The 26036-nt window shown below is 33.8% G+C and overlaps 1 protein-coding gene across 2 annotated transcripts; it reads right to left on the bottom strand.

Annotated features, from left to right (window-relative positions):
* Positions 1-80: 80 nt before the first annotated feature.
* LOC106162187 (peptidyl-glycine alpha-amidating monooxygenase B) lies at positions 81-26036 on the bottom strand. Of its 2 annotated transcripts, XM_013539372.2 has the most exons (24): positions 25944-26036; positions 22200-22471; positions 21841-21895; positions 21016-21103; positions 19702-19784; positions 17685-17762; positions 15531-15573; positions 15005-15072; positions 14370-14453; positions 13925-13998; positions 13691-13741; positions 13481-13533; positions 12967-13214; positions 10674-10800; positions 10222-10338; positions 7330-7402; positions 6573-6712; positions 6040-6122; positions 5561-5758; positions 4948-5057; positions 4550-4655; positions 4171-4278; positions 2826-3080; positions 81-2032 (listed from the first exon to the last, which is right to left on the bottom strand). In XM_013539372.2, exons 2-24 carry the CDS (start codon positions 22350-22352, stop codon positions 1866-1868), a joined length of 2562 nt encoding a protein of 853 aa, XP_013394826.2. In that variant the 5' UTR covers positions 22353-22471; positions 25944-26036; the 3' UTR covers positions 81-1865. The 2 variants fall into 2 exon arrangements, with proteins under 2 accessions (XP_013394826.2, XP_013394833.2); XM_013539379.2 differs by lacking the exon at positions 4171-4278.

The following is a 26036-nucleotide window of genomic DNA, read 5'->3' as shown; positions in this document are numbered from 1 at the left end:
CATTTTTTTCTTGACTTAGATGAAAAGTGTTTGCTCAATTTACTAATACCAAGTTCTTATCAACAAATTGACTGATAACATGTGCTTTCAACAAACTAATTTATTCACTTGATTGTGACCAAATTCTACATTTTTACCCAATATACACTCTCTTTCGAAAAGCCAGAAAGCTTCTCAAACTTTTGAAATAAACAATACGTTCATTCCAACCCTCTACAAAGCACAATTTGCTTACATCAATTACGTATGATCAAACAATGCATCATTCCTTAAGACCTGGCTATGTTTTCAGTGTCATTATTGTTTGTAAAGAATTCATTTACACCATGATCCACATTTTGACATATTTAAATTCAAGATCATCAAAATGTTCAGTAAAATATTGGTTAGACTGTAGTTTGAAAACATGGCAAATATCAATATCTGTTTTTTTGTGATCCAACCTCTTCGTTGTTTTCAACAAATAAAAATACGCAAGCTCTGCTATCTTAAATATACATATCTATATATCACATGACCTGCTCTTCTAATTCTAATTATTTCAGATCTACCACTTTTGTGATTATGTACAACATATTAATTCACAAATTATACAATTACAAGAAAACATTTATAATAAATTTGCCACATTACATAAAATGACTGTAGCTTTATCATTTTGCAAGTAAGGTAAAATTTGCAATAGCACCCCATTCTCAAAGTAGTAATAAACGGCGAAAGAGCTGGGGCCACAATGAACCAGTGGTATGTTTATGCTGCCTTTTATAACGCGTTTACGACCTGCGGCACAATGGCCGAACTAACATAGGGAATGTTCTGTGTCGTCTGCCTTGAGAACAGTACAGGAACTACAATCCATGCACTGAGAGCTGTACTGAATTTAAAATTGTTAGTCTCTATTGAAAGTTTCAATAATGATGATGGATCCCACAGCTTTATACTTTTTCCCCATGCTTCACATACATTTTCCATTAAGAACATTTAGAATAAAGATCATGCTGGCAAGCACGTTCTGGAAATGTACTGCTTTGAAGCAAATTGAAGTTTATCAAAACAATCGTTTTAAAATACTATCCAGATCATATATGAATACTTATGTGTATAACAAAAATAAATAAGAATTTAGGAATAGGCATACAGTTTTCATAATTAACCAAAACTTATCCATTCGTTTATGCCACGGTACTTTTGTAGAGACAAGGCCAAAGGGCAAGTCCCGGACCTAAATGCTTTAGTGATGTTCTACTTCAAGAATCATCGTCAATTTACGAGGCATTAAGAATCAATTCACTGATTTTTTTCACAATATGCTCATTCTTTTCTTCAATAATATGCCTTTACGGAAATGTTCTAAAACTATTGGAGAGGTTTGTTGATAATATTGAAGCCTTTTGATTCAGGATAATGAACATTTTTGACTGATATATACAACTGTAATAATAATGTACCATCTCCAACCATTTTTCAATTATGCCTCAAGCAAATATCCTTAACCAACACTGCAGCTATAAAAATAAGACATAATTGTTCGTATATTAAATTCGAATTTGATGGTAACTTTTATTAGTGCTACAAGGCTAAACCAGTGTTTAGCAACCAGCAGTCCAGTATATCAATAACAGAACTGAGGTGTGTTTTTTCATGAGTGAAATAATTGACAATTTTATCAACAAACCTCTCTTTTCCATGATCACTTCACTAGACAACAAACACAACAACAAATGCTCTGTATTCTATACAAAACAAAACGAATTGCACAATATCAGTTATATATCCCTGTATAGAATGTCTCATGACACTGCAGAGCTCCCATAAATATATCAAATGATCCTCCACCTGAGAAGCTGCAACTCTACCAGCACCATCTATGTTTTTCTTGAGAACTCGTCCTCAGAGTCGCTGTTAAGATGGTCTAGCTCTTCTGTATTCAGCTGCTGAAAGCCTTTGTGTTTGCGCCCCAGGAGGTTGCCCAGGTTGAACCCACCTCTGAGGCCAGTGTCTACTGTGTACAATCTGTTCTGAGCCATGCGACCTAGAAATAAAATTAGTTTACATTTACACTTGTGGAAAATTTGCCCTCTGGTACTGAACTATCACCGAAGCCTATCTGCTGTCAAACATTTTTTTTAACCGGATTAATCTGAACCTTAAATTTCAAGGTCTGAAATGGATTTCTGCTTCAAAACTTTAGACACTCTCACAATAGACTGGGGATAAACTGTTAAGAAGCAAATACCTAGAGAGCAATTATATGTGCCTTGGGAGAATTGACCTTTATTAAGTACACTTGAGCAATTTAGGGGAGGGGTGTGGGTGCTAATGAAGTTGGAAGTAATAGTCCCACTGAGGTGAAGTTCAGGAATCAATTTTATTTCAGTTGTATGAAAATGAACTTTTTCAGGGTTATCATTCAATTTTGGGAAATTTTTCATGCAGGTACTTCTCAAATTTGAAAATGCGCAAACGATCTCTTGTTCCACTAAGGGTCAGTTTAGAAATATGCAGTGGGGATACACAGACCAAAAATTGTCTATTTTGTATGACTTGACTGCAGATTGTCAGATCTGAGATTGGAAAAACTGAGCTGTTCACAGCTCTATTGTATTCTGGTTGTCAAGTGGTGTCTATTAATGTAGTGTACTCGATTTTCAATCTATGCATGCCTTATGTGATACCAGACCTTTAGGTAAGAAACAGCATGGGATAAAATCCACATTTCAGTGAACAAACTGTAAGTGGATGGGGATAGATTGTGTAGTGATATGTGGTTAAAAAATATCTATTTGTCTGATACATTACAAAATAATAATGTTTGCATAAAATACCTCTAATCCTCATAATCACCGTGGCAACAATCACCACGACAACAGGCACGATCAGCACAACTCCCACAATGATGGGCGTGGCATTATTCTCTCCCTGAACAGAGCCTTCATTGTTACTCTCCACCTCCTTGGAGATCCCAGACTTCTTCATCTCGTCCACCTCTGCCTCATCCTCATCTGTTGTAAAGTCTGGCTTGTCTGGTTTCTGTCTAAATATGCCATTTCCCATCTTTTTCTGGCTTTTGTGGATACCCACTGGAATTAATGACATGTAGGGTTCTTAATAGGTGTTCATATTTATACCAAGTGTCTGCATACTTGTGTGTATACTTTGTTTTTTCAAAAGTACGTCAAAGTGGACATAAGAATTTTCAGCACACTGATCTACTCTACGGTTGAGACTAAGATTATTAAGGTTGAAGCACATGATATAAAATTACATAAACTTCTTTAGTGATAAATTTACTGAAATAATAAAAAAAGTCTGGTCCTGGGTGCATGCAGAATGGACATGCTTGTTAAATGGATTAGTATTTGTCTGATAATACAAATGCGACCAAATCCAACCATAAACTAAACTGCTTTATATTCAAACCATCATAAAGTTTATACTTAAAAGGTAAATGAAATGAGGTGTGGTAAATAACAGTTTGAATGCTAGTAAATAAAACACATGCACCAAAACATCCAAACCATCTCAAACATATTTTTAAATAACCATATTATTTCATGTCAGTGGGGTCCAAATCAAATAGCCAGGGAACAATACTATACAACAGAGAAAAGTCTCTTCTGTGCATAACCACGACCGTCACATCAGTGTTTTTAATCTATAAACCCAAGGTGATAGACCAACATTCTCCCTAAATTTCTATGCAATATTTTTTTTTTTGCTAAGCATCAAACACTGGCATGCTTCTCTGCTCTTCCCTACAATACCATGTTAGTAACATCATTTTCCCCCAACTTAAATTAATTCTATCCTCCTTTCACAAACCTGGTGAGGCTGGGTTAACATCTTCATTTAACTCAGTTTGAACAGTCTCCATGTCAGTGGGATACGTATTACCATGTGGTAAATCAATATGCTGATCACGACCCAATGGGACATCACTGGGCGGAGGCTGGGTATAGACAGGCTCTGTACTAACTATCCTGGTATCATCCCCATTATTTTGAACAGGGTGCATATAAAAAGACTGTGTATTAACAGGCTGTGTGTTAAAAGATGGGAGGTTATTTGACTGGGAGTAAGAAGGCCAAGGATTCAGAAACTTTGTTGGAGCAGGTTGGGTAGTAGAAGACATTGGATAGGTTTTTGTGACATAACTGGAGCTACTGGTACCAGTTTTATAATTCTGCACATCAGTTTTTGATGTGCTAGGATTATTGCTCATCATTCCAGAAGTTGGTTTCATTGTAATCACAGCACTTCCTGTGCTCTGAGTCTGTGCTGAAATTGGAGACAATTGAAACTTTCTAAAAATTCAGAAATCAATCAAACTAATAAAACACTATGAACCCACAATAATAAATGACCTCATTTTACCTTATCCATCTATTTGAAATCTTGGCAGCATAATGGGCTTTATTCCTTAATACCTAACATTCTCAAGTCACACACTCTCACTATCCTCCCAAGAAATGAATTTTGCAACAAGAAAAATGGGCAAAAGCAGAAATGTATGCAATAAATGATGTGTAGATCTTCCTTTTTCACTTACCATCAAATGTAGAGTGAAACTTCCACACTCTGTTGCTCCCAATCTCTGCTACATACACACACTTGCCGTCTGGGCTCACTGCGACATCATGGGGGCGTGAAAATCCCTGGAGAAACACAATGTTTTGTGAAAGAAAATTGGGAAAAATTGCACCATTCATGTAAATTTCAAAGAAAATATTTATGATGAAATTGCGATTCTATCAAGTAAATATTCCCACTTAAATTATTTTCACCTTAACATATTGCTTTTAATATCTTGTAAACTGATTCCATATACATCAGAAAACAAGCACACATAAGTACTTATGTATATAGTTAACAACTAATCAGTAATGCAATGCTCACTAATTCAATAAAATGGCATGGTTCTAAGAGTTTCAAGCTAGCTCTACTTACTCCCTGTGGTTTCCAAGTATCCTGCAGCTTCCCAGTGTCAAATTTTATGGTGAATCCCTCATTTTCCTCTGGATTAGACTGGTCTGCATTGATGGCATACATCAAGCCACCTAGTCAATAGAAATATGGCCATACCACAGTTAATGCTGCTATCTAAGTGCACACCAACTGTAGGGAGTTCAAGAATTTTGAAATTTTTACAAAAAACACTTTTATTCATGAACTTTTTTTACAAAGATGCTAAATTGTAGCTTTATGATAACATTAATGTGAAATTGTTCCTATTGATTCATAATGATTCATAATGATTCATGAGGCACATGTGTAGATCCTTATTATCATCATTACTAATAAATCCAGAGAAAATGGCACTGAGGAGCACTTAACACTGTATTTTTCTGAAATTCTATATGGTGAGGTTAACTTAACAACATGTCACACTAAAACACTTATTCACAATAAAAAATAAAAATGACAGCAGAATTACTCAACAGATAAAACATTTGGGTACCTGAGGATACAGAAAACACAAATAAAATTGTAATACTGAGTGAATAACAGTCCTAGAATTTTTTTTGCTGGACAATAGTACTGACAATGTAGAAAATCTCACCAAAATGAGGGGTGTAGGCAACAGCATACACTTTGTGTCCAAATTCGGTAAGGTGAATCTGGGACTTGAAGTTGCCATCGTAGTCGAAGCACTGTATTCTACCATTCTCTCTGTCAGCTACACAGACCTGTTTCTTGTCCTTTGCCAGGGTGAGGCCATGGGGGAGCTTGAAAGCACCAGGCTTGGGGTACTTATCATCTGGAGGTTAACACAAAATATATATTCTATTTGATTTCAATTTAATAATTTCCATATATATATTACATTCCCCCTTCTATCATGAACATATCTTTTAAATTTTTAAAGGATTCAGTCATCACCTTAATTAATACTTTAAGTTAATCTAAATTCAATTTGTTTATCATAAGAAATGAAAAAAAAAACCTTTGTTTTATGACACTATTGAAGGAGCATATCTTAATGTGTAAAACTACAGAAATGATAACCAAAAATGTCACATTTTTCATGTATCTACTAACCTGCTAATTCTCCATCAATGGTCCCCCATGATTTAATGACACTACCATCAGCTGCATATTTAATAATTCTGTGATTGCAGTACCTAAAAAAAACAAATTAATTACTTGTTAACATGAATGCAGAAATCTCAGATGATCTATTTACCTTATTCTCAATACCCAATTCTCATTCCTGCAACAAATCATTCTATTCGCACCACGATTTATACTCTTTTCTTTTACCATGCTGAAACGGTGCCCAGGTCATATCAGTGAATCCACCAAGGTTCTTAGGAGAAATAACAACAGAAACACTCAAATAATCCCCACAAAAGTGCTTGGTCATAAGTTGGTGTGAGTGTTATCAAGGGCAGATTCAGATGTCCTGGCTGACATTTTTGTTAAATGAGTCCATTTACCAAATCACCTCATTTACTTTATGAAAATATCTTTATTTTATTTTATTTTTATTTTCATTTTTTTATTTTCCTGAAGAAAAAGACAGACTCTTTTATTCCTAGCCTGGCTATTATCTTGAAATCTTGTTTTCTTACCCATCTGAAACAAAGAACTCTCCTGTTGGTAAAATGGCAACATCTGTTGGCTTGCAGAAGTGGTAACGGTCATTGCCTGGTTCAAATTCTTTCCCCAATGTCAAACTGGGCTTTTCTTCACCTTTGTTGAACTTGAATACCTAATGAACATGTGGTAATGATGTCATTAATTTAAAGATGCATGGAGTTCCATCAGGTACAATTTGCAGCTTGTAAAGGTAAGATTCCAATCAAAGGTTTTTACTTTTGGGTATATTTAAATAAATGTGGCACAATAACTGTTGTGTACAGCCACCGCTTTTCACCACAGAAAACAAATCCCATAACAAAAAGTCGACCAGTTGGCTGGCAGCTTGCCAACACTATGACACAATGCTTAATATATAATTCCTCCCCTGAAGAATAACAGGATGGTACAGGCATAACAGGACATCTGACTTAACAACGTGAATTTCGTAGGTTGTTTTCACCTGGTTTCTGATGTTGCTTCAGGTGAGAACACATTGAGAGAACCAACTTATCTGGGATCAATGTGTGTGCGTGTGTGTGTGTGTGAGAGAGAGAGAGAGAGAGAGAGAATGCGTGCCTGTTTGTGTGAAATCAAACAAGAAATCATGAAATTTGAGGTAGTAGGAACAGCTAAATAATTTAGCCATCTCATATAAACAGGGAACCAAACTAGTTGCTCTGAAGTTTAGGTCATTTAGAGCAGCTTAAATACTGTCCGTATACACAATGTTTGATCATATCTTGGTACCTGATGCATGGCTACGTCAGTGACCCAAATATTGTCCTGGTCATCAATGGAAAGGCCATGGGGGAGGTAGAACCTTAAAAATACAAGAATGACATTGTTAGTTTTACCATCGTGAATCTAAAGAATATCATAAAAGTTTTGGTACTATGGACTCTTTAAAGCAAAATTTCCATTTCTTTGGTGTTAGCCTAAAACAAAACCAGAAATAATATTTTAACAGGGTTCATACAGATGATTTGAAATGAAATTCAAGGACTTTTCAAGGACTTTCCAGGGTCATATATTCAAAATTCAAGGACTAATTTACACTGAAACTGTTAGTTATATATTCAATTTTCATGAAACAATACATTAAGTAAAATTGTGGTATTTCATATTGTTAAATAACATTCAAACAAAACAATTCACATCTTGAAACATTTTATTGATACACACTATTCTTTGTCAATATTTCACGTAATTCATATAGTCCGTACCACCCTGTGTATTCATTTGTTTTTTTATATATTTTTCATCTGAATTATTTTGCTTTCCAATTCTTTTTCTTTTTCTTTTAATGTTTCCTTTTTTCTGAGGCAGATCTCCTGAGGCTGTTTGACTTAGAAATCATTGACAGGCTGCTGCACGTCTCAGCCTTCTGTGCATATTTGTAACTCTCCGTATGAGATCTTTATTTCACAATTAAAACATTGTGAATGACTTATAGAAATATAATATATTCTGTTTTACCACAATAATGGCAGTTATAGCTATTATTCTGATATCTAAGCTTGTCTTTAGACCACGTGACCTCCATTGATGGCTATACTCTGTTAAAATCTCTTAAGAGATTTTAACAAAAAACCAAACTTTTTAGAAACAAGGCAGCAAAGCTGTCAAATGTACAGACAAAGAACAGAAAATAAAGATGCAAATAAGTGAAAAATTAAATTTTCACAAAAAACTGTTAAATTGCCAGAAAAATTTACCAAACAGACTGCGTTGCCTATTGAAGCTGTATGTTAGACCCATGTTTCTTTCCTGTAAGTTTGAGAACAGTAAGTGACATGATTTCCCTTAAATGGTCATCATAGGAGCAGTGCCCAAAATAGGGGTTTCTTCAAATTTTGATGCAACATTACATAATGTTTAACAGCATAATGACAATCAAATGTTATTAATAAAATATTAGTAACATGGACATTCAGAAAATGTGACAAGCAAAAGTCTTCAAGATCATGGAACTTTAAAGTCACACCTTGAAAATGCCAATATGTGAAAAATTAAATTTTCACAAAAAACTGTTTAACTGCCAAAAAAAAAAAAAAAAAAAAAAAAAAAAAAAAACCAAACAGACTGCATTGCCTACTGAAGCTGTATTTTAGTCCCATGTTTCTATCCTGTAAGTTTGAGAACAGTAAGTGACATGATTTTCCTTAAATGGTCATCATGGAGGCAGTGCCCAAAATGGGGGTTTCTTCAAATTTTGATGCAATATTACATAAGTTTAACAGCTTAATGACCATCAATTTTTAATTATAAAATATTTGTATCACAGATATTCAGAAATTGTGACTAGCAAAGGTCTTCAGGCCCATGGAACTTCAAAGTCACGCCTTGATAATGCCAAAATGTAAACAAGACAGCACTGTTCTGAAATGGGTTTATTTCCATTTTTAACACTTTTTTAACATAAAACAAAATAAACATTTTACTGCCATTTTTATATGTCCAACTAAGAAAATTGATGAGATGGGAAAAGTATCAATAGAACAGTGTTAAATGTCCAATTTCCTCCATTCTGAGATTCTGAACATAGTGGATGATTGAATCTGACAAACTGCAATGATATGAGTTTATTTCCATTTTTGACACTTTATTACACAATACATGATAACAAGTTTACCATGTTTTTTACATAATCAACTAACAATGTTGTAAAGATGCAGGAAATATCAAACAAACACTTTTAGGCATCTTATTAGTTAAATAATGAGACTGCTAACATGCCTAATAATTGAAGCTGAGGAAATGTGAAAAACAGTATAACTTCTAAAATAATGGCCCGATTATGCTGATTTTCGAACTCAACCTGTGTTTTAGTAAGATTGACCACTCCTGTGAGTATAATTACAATTGGCCAATCCGTTTTTCTTATATTGTGTTATCAGTGTTGTATCTATATTGAAAATAGTGAAAAAACAGCATAAATTCCCTAAAAATGGCCCAATCATGCTGATTTTCGAACTTGACCTGCGTATTATGAATATTCATCAGTTCTGTAAGTTTCAAGTCAAAAGGTAAAATGGTTTTCCACTTATCGTGTTATCGGTGCTGCAAATATGCTGAAAAAAGTGAAAAAACAGCATAAATTCCCTAAAAGTGGCCCGATCATGCTGATTTTCGAAGTTGACCTGCGTATTATGAATATTCATCAGTTCTGTAAGTTTCAAGTCAAAAGGTAAAATGGTTTTCCACTTATCGTGTTATCGGTGCTGCATATATGCTGAAAAAAGTGAAAAAACAGCATAAATTCCCTAAAAGTGGCCCGATCATGCTGATTTTCGAACTTGACCTGCGTATTATGAATATTCATCAGTTCTGTAAGTTTCAAGTCAAAAGGTAAAATGGTTTTCCACTTATCGTGTTATCGGTGCTGTATATATGCTGAAAAAAGTGAAAAAACAGCATAAATTCCCTAAAAGTGACCCGATCATGCTGATTTTCGAACTTGACCTGCGTATTATGAATATTCATCAGTTCTGCAAGTTTCAAGTCAAAAGGTAAAATGGTTTTCCACTTATCGTGTTATCGGTAAAAGTGCACGGCGACGACAGACGCAGATGATGGCTATATGTACAGACACATCTGTGTCTGTACATAAAAATACAGAGAATCAGTGAAGTCACTTACAGATTTTTACCCCACTGTTTGATCAACTTTCCATTGGGATCGAAAGAAAGGATCGTGTCCTGTGTAATTGGCCCTCTATTCCTCTGGAGATACTGATTATTCACTGGATCAAAGGTGCTGGAATGGCAAATAGTAAAATTTATTTTAACAGAAGCTGGATAGTAATTTATGTTAATCTCCAAATTACTACCTTTTCAGGGAAATTTATCTGTGGTCAAACTGATATGATTTTATTGGAACCATCTTTAAAAATTTTAGAAAAAATATCTCTTTAGCCTATGTTAACTACATCTAAAAACTATATGAATCAGAAATATTTCCCTTAAAGTTAAGATTTTAACAAAGCCTTAATGACAGGTGAGATAAAGTTACAGATATGAGATAAACCAACAGATACAACTGTCTTTGTAATTTCTGGTGCCACCAAGAGGCAAGAAGATTGCCAAACTTACCTGTAGTCCCAAACTCTGTCTGCCCTGTGAAAGATGTGCACATTTCCTTTAGAATCAGTAGCCACGCCTGCCACTTGACCCAGCTTCACGTTCCCAAGGTCTGGCCAGTTCTTAACTGCTTCTAGGGCTATAAGGAAATAAAATATCAGAAATCAAGAGTAGCAATAATGACTTATTACTTCATAATGATATTCAAAAATAAAATTAATTTTGTCTATACAAAAGACTTACAAGGAATATATTACCTTCACATACTTAATTGGATCTATGCATCCTTTCTTACTTAGAAAAAATCTTGTAACTGACACAAAAATATATTTGATAATACATCAATATGTGTTGATTTTATTAAATCTATCATAAGCAAATGTCTTTGTTCAAAATGTACTTAAGACTTCTGCAGCTTACTATACATTTGCAAACAAATGCAAAGCCTCTTAAAAAAACAGATATCCAAAGGGAATATGAATTACAAAAATATAATGATAACATCAAATTTAATTTGTCATGCCAAAACAACACTCCCTTTGAACCATTATCAATTCTGTATCCAATAACAAGTGTAATTTTACAGTGGAAAGACTGTCAATATTTGGTGCACAATGAACCAATGAATGAACAAAGCAAAAATACATCTTGTCTCATATCTTTAAAGCATGCTAATGAGCAGTTTGATTGGGTTTTTATTCTTAATCAAACACTATACAATATATCTGTGTTATAGGGAAAACAACCACTTTTAGCTCTAACACAAACACCAACGCAGTCACAATAATACTTTGAAAGCAATGAACATACTGCTTTACAAACTGTTAGGATTGCAACAAAATAACAACATTAAAATAAGTGCTTTGGATGACAATAAAAATCGATATCTACACAAAAAAATGAAACTAGGAACAACAACAATCTTTATCTAGCAGAATAATAATTGAAAGATTACGAAGCATGGTCAGGCAAAAGGTAATAACACACTGTTGAATACTTTAAGGACTAAATTTTCAAACACCAGAGGGCTAATGAAATTCCTGCTGTCCTTCGAGTCAAGTTGTGTGTCGTGGTTAGAAATTATAATCAGTCTCCTGAAGTATGAAGTTAAGCCATCGCAACTGGACTGTAAACACGACTTAATATGAAACAATTAGCACCATGTCACTGCTGAGGAGGGTGCCTGCAATCTCAAGTCTCAATGGTATTCTAACAGTGGAATCTCCCCTCTCATTACTGTGGAAATCAATACTAACGTGGGAGGCAGCAACATATGAACAGATAATAAGCTACTGACGCATGTAGCATTCATTAATGTGCCATTGATTTTTCCTTTGAAAAGAGACACTTGTGTTGGTTTAGGCACTGACACTTGGCAAATGTATCTGCCAAGCAATGACTGGCTCATTAAAAGGGTGATTTTAAAATTCATGAGATAGTGTTACTAAGACTGTACAAGACTTAGTTACAAATGTGCCCAAACAAACTGTCTCATAAAAAAAAACAATTTCAATATGGATAAGCTGAAAATCAGTCAATTTATATTCCACAATCTATTTCCATGTTTTTTATTAAAAAGCTTTCCTTCCTACTCAAAAGAAAAATGTAACACTACCATCAGAACATATATACTGGTGGAATTTCTGTTTTCTACTCCACAATATGGACAAACATGCAAACAAAATGAATATGCACAGTGAGGATGCTACAGACTTACTGGAAACTTCAGGCAGACCTGTAAACTCTTTACTAATATCAGCCTTGTGTGCAGGGTGCTGCTTTTCTTGGATCCTCTCAGGAATTTTGGCAATGAATTCCTGGCCAGCAGGAATGTCTGCTTTCTCTGGAGATTTGAGCATGCTTTTAGTTGCAGCAGGCTGGTCGTTAGTGGGAGGGGGGATAACTTTGTTCAGGGCATTAGTTGTGTGGTGGGAATAAGCTTGGGGAATCTGGAGTGTTCGCTCCTCGGGGTCCTCCACAGCATTCTCATCAGACCAAGGTTCCTGGTAGGGCTTTAGGTTTGACTGGGCATGATAACGACCTCGACCTCTCTGGTTTTCAATCCCCAAGTAGTAATCTTCATCTTTGTCACTGTCACCATGTGGATCAAGATACTCAAAATAACCACCTCTCTTATCGCTAGGATCAACTTGGCCCCCTGCTGTATCAGAATAACCATATCTACTGTATCTACTACCACCACCATATTCTTCATTACCGTAGTAACCCGATTTTTTCTGTGCTACTAGCCTGTCAGATTCATAGGGTTCTAAACCAAAAAGTTCTTCCAAGAATTCTTTGTTACCTGGAGTAAGTTTTTCTTCATCTAATTTATCATCAGTTTTGGAGTCTACCCTAGAATGGCCATGCTCAGCTTCTTCTTCCAGAGCTGGATTTGGGGGGAGGGCTGTAAGGGACTCTTGACTTGGAAATCCTCCATTTTTAAACATGTCAGGCCTCCAGTTGCCAAAGCACTCGTAGAAGGGCTGTCCACCATTGGCGTCAGTGTAGTACATCATATAAAAGTTGCACATTTCATCGTTGTGTGTAGGTCTGAAAATGGAAAACTTACACATTAAGTGTATAATGAGCCCATTGCATTTTCTGCATATTCATGACTTTTTCCTGGTAAACATCAGAAAAAATAAATGTTTCTTTTTAATATTGCACCTTGGTTTGACACACTTTTATGTACCTTGATGTATTATAGTATTGCAGCACTCCACGACCTTTCCTGACAAGATGCAAGATTTTTTTTTTATTTTTATCACAATAAAAACAACATGAGTAATATTCAAATATATATTTGGCATACTTACCCTATACTTGTGTAGGTATCCTTGTGAGTAGAATCAAATACACATCGTCCGAGCTGAAGAATATAATTTATGCATGTGACAATGAGGTCTAAATAAGAGTCAGTGATCTAGAACATAAATAAAATTTAATAAGAATACAATTAAAATCACAGGCCAAGCATCCTTGTAAAATGAGACTATAATGCTATGGTTTACTTGGCATATACTTACCAAGATGTCATTATTGCTGATCTTTATTTTGTCCTTAACTGGATAAAAGGCCTGAAAAAGACAATACAAAGTAAAAGCAGCAGCTTTCAGCAATTTAAACATCAGATCTTGGGCTTGGATACATCTACAAGTAAAACATTTAGGTATAAAAATAAACACATTCAAGTAAAAAAGTTTTCTTTAAGAGGGGACAATTAAGGTTGGCATTTAAAAGTCTTCAGAGACGGTTGTTACCTGTGGCCACTGTGGGTTTCCCTTGCCAATCAAATGATAGGTGCCATTAAACTGGTAACCTGTGATCACCTTGCCTAAAATATACGAGGAACATCGGTGTAAAAGAAAAAAAAATAGAATATACCTCTAAAAGCTTGGTGATTAGAGACTTTGCACTTGCTACACTTCACAAAATACTGGTATTTTCTTATTAGAAATGATTATAAAACCACAATCATATTATACACTTGTTAATGAAAAATTTATTTAGAAATTACATGACACAAAACACCTGAAAATCATAGACAGCTGAAAACTCTGAACGCTAAAAAGGTACAAATAATAAATCAGGTGCAATTCCAGGTTTACAAGTCCAATCTCTTATTAAATGGCAGCTGTCTCATCAATTATGTACAGCTTTATATCCTGTTTGTTTCCTAGTAGTTTGCTCTTTTCATCTTCTTACCTAAGGAATGTGCATGTGTACGGAACCCAAATGGATAAATAGGGGTGCTGCTCTTGAACTGACAAGATATGTCAGAAATTGTCTCTGAAAAATAAAAAATAACAAGCAAGTCTAATGAAGTAAAAAAAATAGATATTTTTTAATAATATACACGAGTTACAAACATGCTTTGCTTTAATATTAAAATATAATATTTCAGATAAAAATGAGTATAATGATACTTCATGAACAGCTATTAATGATCTATTTTTCACAAATTACTTAAAGATGCTTAACTCTAAAGAAATCTAATATATCTAAATGGTCAAGATAATAATTTGACTTGAACATGAAATATGTCTAAGTGACCACAGTGTGAGTTGCATGGAAGGTCTTCTAATTATTTGCTTATTTAATAGAAAACCATGGTGAGTTGCACTAGGGGCAGATGCAGCAAGGTCTCCAAATGACTCCACAGATTACTTTTATCAGATCTGCCCCATGTTGTGTTTTGGGTTTCATTTTATCTAATAGAGATTCCATACAGGTTTACATTGGCTGTGGAATCACATTGTTTGTAACGAACAAATACCGATTCCCAAATAATATATGTCTTGCTTTATGGTAACAATGAAATGTTTGAGAAAATAATTTACCAGGTTTATGAGGAGGGATGCTAATTTGAGTTGAAAGTAACAATGCAATCCCTGCAATATTCTTCTGCCTGAAAAAATAAGCCATTAAAGTAAATGAATTCATTTAAATACAATCTCAAGTAATTTGCTGTTTTTTTTTCCAATTTACTTCATGCAATACTGAAATCAACATACAGACCTAGTATGAAATAAGAAACGAACTGACTATTGACAATTACTTTAAAAAATCAATGTTACTTTGTTTGCCAGCAGAGCGTATTTTATTCTAAGTACTGATGTTTGTTCAGAACTGCCACTGACCCAAGATAACTTACACTGTAATCATAATTAAGAACATACCAGGATATATACATATGAACAGTATAGTAGTAACCTAGCAAAAAGAAGGTAATATGTTTCACTATAGGTTCTTAACTATCTGTTGTCACAGCCTCTGTAGGGGGAATCATCAAAACAAACCACTTCTGTGCACGGTTTGCGACATTAGCCATACCAATTTCAATCAGTAAATAAACCAATCACTTACCTTTCAGGAGTATAATGCAGCCGCACCCCTGAAGTATCAGGTTCTGAAATAAGAAAGTTTCAGAATCTTTTAAATAGTATGCATGTGTCATTTAACCAAGTCAAGAAAATATTATAACTGCTGTAAAGTGTAACTATGGAAACTTGAAGAGGAAACAGATTCTAATACAAATCAAATATGAAATATAAGTATAAATATAAGTATGCATTAAATTTTATCATAAGAGCATTTTTATTTTTTTGGGGATTCTAGTAGCAGCAGGATCCTTGAACACATTGCAGCAAAAGTTTTTTTCAACACAAAGGCAAGTTGTTTCTTCCATATCAATTGGTCTTTTTCAACAACCATTATTGGATACTGGTCCAGTTTAAAATGCCAACAAGTTTTACTGAAGTTTAAACGACGTTTAACCGGGTTTCATAAACGTCTTTTAGCACTATCCAATGGTTAAATTTATACACTTGAAGGTCTTCTGAAAGATGGTCAGATTTTCAAGTTCAGAGTATAAATAAAAAAATAATCAAAGAAATTTCTCTCCCAGAAAAAATGTTTTATGGATGACTAACATTATTCAAACTGGCATGTGTGATAAGACACACAATTATAGTTTTACAATTTGTCACAGTTTCAAATAAAAATATTTGATCTGACCACAGTGAACATAGTAGATTTGGATATTTCACATAATATAATATGAGGTCACTGTTCCTATGACCACACAGTAACAGAGTGCTACATTATTGAAGCATCACAGACATGCTGTGCGGACAATAAGCCTTCAGGAATGTTACCATGGTAACAAGGTTTGACGTAAGAGGAAAAAGATGGGAAAATACAAGACTATTACAGTTTATATCAGGGAGACTGAGGAGCTTTAGCAAAAGTCACCATTGCATTATGAAATCATACAATAATACTATCTTTGTAAAACAACTTTTGAAATGAAAGTCTAGGATATAATCTAGTCATTGTTTCTAGACATTCCACCTTATTTTTGATCATGATAATGCAAAATAAAGCACATTAGGAATGAGTTAAACGAAAACATATAAGTGAACATTACAGCAAATTCCATACTGTACTGAAATAATTGCTTGTTGAAGCACATTAATATATCCGTAAATATGCCTCAGGTTAGATGACACTGCAAAGCACTGTGGCCTTGGTGTTTGGTTGTTTCTGTCTGCATATCTTACTGATCATCACAGCAAGCAGACTCTCCATTACTGTGTGTTTAAAGACAAAGTCATTGAAATAGAAATGCAAATCACAAGTACAATTGGTAACCAATGGCACTCTATTTTAAGTGTTTTTATTTCAGGCAATAAGGTTCACTGAGGAGCTTAATGACACAAATCGGAGGCCAGCTAAGTGCTTGGCAAAATCGATATTGTTTCTTTATCCACTTTTTTCTGTATCAAAAATAAAGCACAGAATCTATGGACAGGAAGCATGTGTATGTTTTCCTTTCCACTGGTTATTAATCCTCTTTCACCAATTTCCTGTCTTTGTTCATAAACTGGAGCAAATACAATTTGATTTTGAATGTCAAGGTAAATAGGGTGTCATGTGATAATGTGAGCATGATAAAATATTTTCAACTGTCTAAGAATTATGGCCTTTGCTAATGAAAAGGGAAAACATTAATTTTATTTTTCAATGTTTCATTGTTTTCAGTAAAAGCCTGGTGTTGTTCAAACACTGAGCTACCTGAAGTGAAAAAAAAAAAAAAAACAGTGTTGAACTGATAAGAAGATGCCTGGAATAGAGGATGACGAGCTGTGTGCCTTTGAGGACTTCTTATCTGGAACATCCCATGAGAAGATACCACTTGTGGAATAAAAACCTAGACTGAGCCAAAACAGGTTTCATAACACTGAATTCTCTAACCACATAATTATATGCTACACTGCACACACCTGACGCTTAGACATTATAATAGGGAGGAACAGACACCAAATACCTTGCAGTTAATGGTGCACCATACCGTTTAACAAATTGAATTTCTTATCAATTATATAATCATATATATTTTGTAACAGTACCTTACTTTGCAAAAAACTATAATTTACATCCTCAATAATTCATATCACTTGATTGTATATCTTTTTCAGGCTTGGGAATTGGGAATTAAAAGGACAATTTAGGACTTACCTTTTGTTGGGTTTTTATAATGTATCTGTAGCACTATGTGTCTGACATTAGAGCTTCCTCCAATTTTGAAGCCCACATCTGAAAAGGAAATAAAATCAAGACATGTTATAACAAGTATAAAATTATATCAATTAAGTCAAAGAACAGCATTATTATAAAGACTGTGGGAAACTTGCCTAGCACAATGAAAAATCATCATACTGACCAAAATTATTAGTAAATACATTTAAAAAGTCAGCCTCGTTCACCATACCCAATAAATCATACTTATGACAGATCAATTATACACATGGTCAGTCAATGCTTACTGCAGGAATTGAGTTGTATCTAGTTTTAATCACTTTTTGCAATTTGACCTATAACTATGCACACTGTGAAAAAATATGGAAAGGAATATTCTGCTTTAATACAATTCCATTTCATTAAAAGGATCAGCTTGATATTATACATATATATACAATTTAATAATGCACTATTCTAATAATCTACACTTCATTTTGCAATAAATAATCATTGGCATATTAATAACATTCAATAATATGACAGCAGAAAGATTAGTCAGTCATAAATAATTCACTGCATGGAGGTTTGGAATCCACATCCTAAACAACATAATTTTCGTACGATACAATTCTTTGTCAGAATTTGCATCATAAATGTCTACACACACACACACACACACACACACAAACAAAAACTAATTCCGCTTATAGTGAAAAACAAAACTAAAAGTTAATAATATCCCAACATTTTTCTTAAATGGCCACTTCATGCTTCAGAGAACAGCACAAAAAATTCCAGAATTTTGAAAAATATTAGAAAAATATCATATGGCTTTAGAAAAATTGTCAAAGCTTCAAAGCTTCAATATACACCAGCACATAATTTAAAATTTTTTTATCCAGCTACAGCTTCATCCCATGCCACGTTGCCTTTCCAAGAAAACCCTCCTAGGTTTTAGAAAATGAGATTGCTGGTCTCTATGGGGAGATGGTCATATATTTCCTCTGCTCAAAGCTACACCCACACAGGCATTTATTGATCAGTCCTCACAGTCCCTGACATTTGCACATCAACTAATGAGCAAAATCAGCAAAGACAGAAAGACTCAAGTCAATATAACACTCTCTATAGGGTCGTGTATGTTCATTAAAGTGCGGGTTGATATTGTTCAAGCTCTCCCAGACCACTTACTGATAAGAGATGATATCACTGTATTATGTTATGAAAGATGGCCAACACAACGTAAATCTGACATTCCACAATATCTTAGGAAAATTATGTTTCTTTGGATGATATTCTTGATATTTTCTACACATATTATTGTTATACTTATTCATTTGCTTTTATGTACATTTTACATCAGCCCCAAATAATTTTTAGATATTACTTCCACCCCTCCAGGAATCTATGAAAAATGATCATAATAGGAATACTAATGTCAGAAAAACAGATTAACAATATGCAATATGTTACCAAGCAACAGTAGATTTATATCCTTCAAGAAGCAATTACGAGTTTGTAAAAACTAGATGTTATACCATGGCTGGGTAGACTTGCTATTGTCACTGTAAACATATTTATCTAACAAAAAACAAACTCATGACCAAAAATATAAATCCCCTATCAACTGTTATATTTTACCAAAAAGTTAATTCTAAAGTAATATTTTATTGAAAAACAATACACACTTTATATAAATGTATACATTAACCAAGATTAAGTTTAATAATAATTAATACATTGACATTTTATTCATTTACATTGAAAGACTGCAAGTAATTATTCATTTAGCCCATGAGTAATTTTTTTATAATATTTCAACATGCAAACAGGTGTATAAACATCATATTTGAGAACATTTTATAGGTACTCTAGATTTTTTTTACTCAATTGGCTAATACCAGTCTATTCATCAGTAGTCCACTGATGAAGACATACCCCAGACTAAATATGATAATGACTTTTGTAAAAAGACAAAATTGAGGAAATGAAAAGAAATAGAGTGATTTATTACCTTCAGGAAGATTGGTTGGTGGAGCATTTTTGGCCCAGGCAAACAAAATATTGGGTGTCCCTCTGCAAGTCTGGCCACACTCCCTGTAAATAAGAAAAAAAAAAAAAAACATTAAACTTTGACAGAAAAAGGATATGAAGGGCAATAAAAAGTGTTCTTTGAACCAGGAAGTTGAAACCAAACATTTATTTAATTCAAAAGGCAATTCTAGAAAGACTGAAAAAATAAAACAATTATACTTTTTACTAACAAGTGACAGCTTAGCTCATGTCTCCAAAATAAGCTTTTAACCTGAAACTAGTTTACAGCCAAATCCCTTGTTCAGTAAACCACCAAAACAATTTAACAGGGAGAATCAATGTGCTGGATATCATTTCATTCCACTATATCCATTAAAATCAGTTGTTTTAGATGCTTTTACTGTAGTCATCCATTAAATTTCAATTTCAGATCATCCATCACCCTTAAAAGACTTATTTTAAAAGGTATCTATAGTAAGTATTCTGCTTAACAACAATGAACACATCCCAGAAATTGTAGTCTTGCTTTTTTTAAAAATGTAACTCTGGAAATGAAATCAAGTCTGTCATCTTGCACTTTCTGTTTGTTAAAGGGTTAACCCCCTCTCTAAGATGTGACTGCCCATTGTACCACCCCTAAACATGGTATGAAAAATGTATTTATATTCTGCGAAAATTTTCAATAATTACCTTAGTACATGTACAGCTTTTAACAGTGTCTGAGTATTATTGCCACAATAATTCAATAAATGTACTTAAATGATGATGCCTCATTTTGCAATAGCCTTCAATCATTAATAATAGTTTCTATGGTGCTTAATGCTCTCAATGTTAATCAAACTATACAATACATCACCCAGGAGAGAGAGAAAATGACCCTTTAAAAGCATGGATACACCCACTCACTTCAAGAATAATACCACTGCCTTGAAAATTACTGCATGACACTTAACTTACATATTAGAACAATTCAGCTAGAAGAATGGATACAAATTTTGTTAATGTCTTATATACCTATTAATGGTTTAAATTTTTGTACATTTAAACATATCCCAAAATGGTTACAACCACACGTTTATTATACAATATATAGCAAAACATTTGATCAATAAGATAAAGGTAATCAAAACCACTGATAAAACAAATACCATAAAGGCCCCAATTACTTACCTAAAAAATGAAAGCATTAAAGTATACATTTTTATTACCACTACCAACACACAAAGTAAATCTGTGAAAGCCAAAAACTGACTCAAAATAAGATCAATGGAAGACAGTTCACAGGAAAACTTACCAAGATTTCCTGTTTTCAGCTGGCTGCTCACAGCCAAACATTAACATGTGATGGGCCATATCTCCTGAGGCCAGAGGCTCAAATTGGACTGAAATAGAGAAAAGAAATAGGAAAAATGTCATTAAGAATTTCTACTATGTTTTTTTTTATATCAGAAATGATTGTTGATATCTGACTTTGTAAAGCACATTTTAAATATACAATATTTACTATACTCAAGCATAACAGTGACTTTCATTTGCCCAAAAATTAATTTTGTGAATGATCATATTCCAAATCAAAGCAATGTTCATATTTGATTCTACATAACAATATGAGAATCAGATCATTTAAAGGGATAATAACTCTTTGTATGAGATCTATATTTCACAATAAAATACATTGTGAACAACTCACAGAAATATAATATATTCTGTTGTACAAGAAACGACAGTTATAGACATTATTCTGATATCTGAGCTTGTCTTTAGACCACTTGACCTCCATTGATGGCTATACTCTGTTATAATCTCTTAAGAGATTATAACAAAAAAACAAACTGTTAAGAAAAAAACAAGGGACTAACTTTGAATGTAAAAATGGATTCACTAACCATTGCTTAGTACAGGAAAATTGCTGTTTACTCCAGGAAAATTCATTTTTTTGGCCAAAACGAAGAGTTATTATCCCTTTAAAGAAAACATTCTAGACACACATGTTGATAACATGACAGAATGCAATTATAGCTAAGAGTGATAATTCTCTCTAGTTATACTGGAAAGGTGCTAATTCTCTTTAATATCCAATTCCCCCTTCTCCTACTGTAGCAATATATTAAAAACATACCTATATAATTTTCTCCAGTCGGTACTGGCACAGACGTACATACATAGTAGTCTTCCTGTGAACAGAAAATGCATTCTTAACATTAATTGCTATGCTATTATACAATTTTGCTGTGGACCACTTGCCATCATGCTAAATCAAGTCATATCTTTTTTAACCAAATCCATGACAAGATGTGAATTATGAATCAAAGAGTCAATTCATAATTTAGAATGTGGCAGAATAAAAACAATCACTTTTACTTTGTGGTTGTTGCATGGATCTTCTTATCTTTGCTCATAGCCTAAATATCATGGAAGATATTCAGGTTTACTCTGTTTTTCACCCATTCATATATTTTCCTTCTTAATTCAACTTACCACTTTTGGCGTGATTCCAGGCATCGTGACATCCAAAATGTTGGTACCTTCTCGGTGTTGTTTCAGCAATTCAGAAAACCCATTGTCATTCATAGGCGAAGAGTGGACAAACCCAAGTATAATACAGGCCAAAAATAGATGACAATTCTGCATTGTGCAGCTGTTTTTTTCTTCTTAAATTCCTTTTTGGGTATAAGTCACTTTGCAAGTAAGGTTGTTACACAAAGCAGTACTCTAGCCCTTTCTTTTTAGTACGGCATGTCCCTTTTTCACTGAAAAAAAAAAGAAAAATATATATATAAGATCCACGATATGTTTCCTTTTATTTTTATGCATTAATAACCTTTAGTGTGCTTTGGGCTGTTTTAATGTCAATACATTTCCTTGAACATGTTCTGCATGATATGCATTACTCTGTTTAAAATTCACACAAAAAATCCAAGTCTAAACTAGTTCTTAACCAGACATATGTTAGGTTTTTCACATAATTGATAAATGTTCTGTCATGAAATGGGAGCAGTGAACACTGTCACGGCCTGATACCCTGCACTATACCACTGCCAACCCATCTTCACTGCAAACATATATAGCAAACTTGGACACAAGGAGTGATCTCCCAAACCTAAAGTACATCAAGTAGGTAGAGGCGCTCTGGGATTTTGACTCTTTGAATGCAAGGCAAGAAATACACTCAAACAATACCTACAAAAAGGAACTACACATCTTGGCTTTCTGATAATTACAAATGTGCTTAATAAGTATGGTCTGATCTATTGAATATCCCCATTTTAGTTGGTGTACAGTTAGCAAGCCTTTTTATGAATTTTTTACTGTAATGTACCTCTTGTCATCCTAATATTAAATACAAAAAGAGAAAAAATGTCAGGGACTCATCTACCAACTCAATGCAGTCTGTGCCATTTTCAGCTTACTGGCCATACAGACCATCCCTTTCCTAAAATCTACTGGTCCAAAGTACAGGCTCAAATAAAAATCTCACTGCATTAACATAACAAGACCTTGATTTTGATTTCAAACACTTTTTTTAAAAATTTTGAATCATCATGTAACAGTTACATTTCTGAAAAAAATTAATCAAATCTAAAGCTCTTTAGAAAACTTGTAGAAAATATTTAATGGACATGTCGGACCACTAAATTCACACATCCTGAAAAATCTCTAGGTCCAAACAAAATCTTACGGACTGCAGGCATAGGACCAGCGGCAAACGCTGCAGACTCATTGCACTCCCAGTTTGCAAGTTCACCTTCCCTTGTCAGACATTGAGATATGAGTAATTATATATGCATTTTACTTCATCTTTAAGATTATATGATTCCATAAGACATAACTCTTTTCATAAACTAAGTGTTGAACTTTATCTTATAGCTTGAATTGAGGCCAAATGCAAATTTATTAAAGATAATCAATCTGACCTAACATGCACACCTAGAACATGCTACGTGCTCCATGTCACTTATTTTAAACTTTTAGGGTAGCTTTATTTTTACTTATAGTAGACTTTATTTCAACACTTTTACTACATTTCAGATAAAAATTATTGTTATTTCCATTTAAATTATTATTCAGATTGTTGTTTCCATTTAAATTATTACTCAGTCTCTTTTACAGCTGTTATTATGGTGATATGCTCAATGTAAATGACTTAAACCTATTTGGCTATTCCAGTAACAATCACTTTTCACAAAATAGTGAAAACACCAATATGTGTAAAACAAATTATTTCACATCAAAGGTTTTATGTGAACTTAATACAAATACATAAGAAAGTGAGGGATGTAGAAACGGCAACATATGGTTCTGGGAGAAGGATGTTTTCTTAATGTGCATTGATCTGCATTTAATATTTCAACTCCTTCAGCAAATCTCTCTAATCACTATTTATAAGGTTTTTGATTAAGGGATGTTTAATACAACACTGTAACCAACAGTTCTTACGACTTTAAAAGTAATTTCGTTTAAACCATGATTTACTAAATGACCAGTTAAACCCAACCACTGTATCATTCCAAACAACAAAAGCTAATGTAAAAAGCAATGGCATCATAAATATTCTGAAAGTGCTAATTCAAGACATAGGAACAATGCAGTCAAATATGAAGTTGGAACAAGTTTTCAATTTTCTCAATATTAAAGCATTGGCTATAACCTTAGCACCGCCAATACATATCAGAACCGTTAATAGGAGTGCTAACGCATGAATTTTCGTGCTAGCTGTAATCTTTGCTATTTAAGCTTCATTCTTCTATTTTTTAAATATAAAACCAATAAGTAAAACAAATAATTAGTACGATGCTCATCATTTCCCATAAAAGATATTAAATACAAATTCACTACCAATATATTTAGTTAGAATGATACAACCATTCCCAACAAGATATGTTGAGGGCCAATAATATGATGCCTTTAGAAGCAAAATAGAAATTGGAAGTTTGTGCTTTATACCATGCTTATTAGCATGGCTTTTTCTTTTGTACTAGACTTTTTTTTACACAAGTGCAAACATGGTAACAAACTGTACTTATGCTTATCTTTTAATTCAACCTGCCTTCTCACCAAATAAAGCCCAGTTGTAAATTTAAAACATAAAGTGTGGTTTGGCACTGATGCCCAGGGCAAATGTCATATGTAAAAATATACTAAACATCAAATAAATTAGGAGTCAATAACTTCTATGAAAATAACCCAACCATGGGAATTTTTTTTAACTCAACTTGCCCTGTTGCCAAGTGAAATCAAAGTAAAACTAAAATATACCATTTCTAGTTATGGTGTTAAATAAAATTGGAAGACAATAGCTATAACAATGACATGGGTAGCCACATGATCATAACAGTTTTGGATATATTAAAGCCACATGTGACAACTGTATAGAAAAGTGTAAGGAATTCTTGATTTATTTGAATCACAATCTTTCGGATAAATTTTAAACCAAAAACACAAAGTTTAGTGGAATAAAATACTAATGTGCAAGAGACAAAACATTCTTACAGCTTGTACAATAATCTATTATGATCTTTCATCTGTTTACATTCAGAAGAAAAAATACCTTATTTACAAATTACTGCTGGGCCCATGCCTACACTTGGATCCAATGTTTTATGTAGTTTCTAATTAAATAATTGTTTCAACATTCTGCCTAGACATTTATACCGCCATGTCTACATTTCAGCTAGTCGGGTCTAGAAATCGGCCTCTACAAATGAATTCACATCAGGTACTTCGATTTGAGGGGGTTTAATCGTTTTTAGGGTCTGAATTGGGAAAGATCAGAAGATTTGCAGGATGTGTAGACATAGAAAATATTACTTTAGGGCATTTTCAAACGCGGAAACATACGTACCTCAAAACCTCAAGCCAGGTGTGACTAAAACAGTGAACGGCGTAACACAACGACATTCGTCACATACCTTATTATGATATTATTTACATGAGCTACCCAAAATGCCCAATACGTTTATTACAAAGGTATAAACTACAGCAGTGTTATCACTACTGGTAATATATGCGTTGAACGCGAAAGCAATGCACTGGTTAGTTTATGACCACTTTGTTATTGGTCGGCTTCGAAAAAACAACTTGACAACATGTCAACAGCAGCTAGTTTGCAGAAACGATCTTCAAATCTTATGTGGTACTGAGTGTACACTAAAAAGAAAAATATAAACCATTTATCTTATAATATTTTGGGGGGGTTACTTTTTAAAGCAGAAATAAACCTACCTTAGGACAGTCCGTATGCTACGGAGAGAGCTTCGTGACTATCGATCGCTATCTTTCCGGATGTCCCAGAATTCTGTGGGTTCTAGGAGGCGC

The sequence above is a fragment of the Lingula anatina genome, chromosome 1, assembly GCF_051362555.1.
Source record: "Lingula anatina isolate TDL-2025a chromosome 1, LinAna3.0, whole genome shotgun sequence".
Classification (NCBI taxonomy): domain Eukaryota; kingdom Metazoa; phylum Brachiopoda; class Lingulata; order Lingulida; family Lingulidae; genus Lingula; species Lingula anatina.
The sequence above is the reverse complement of the archived record's forward strand: the minus strand, read 5'-3'. Positions and strand labels throughout refer to the sequence as shown.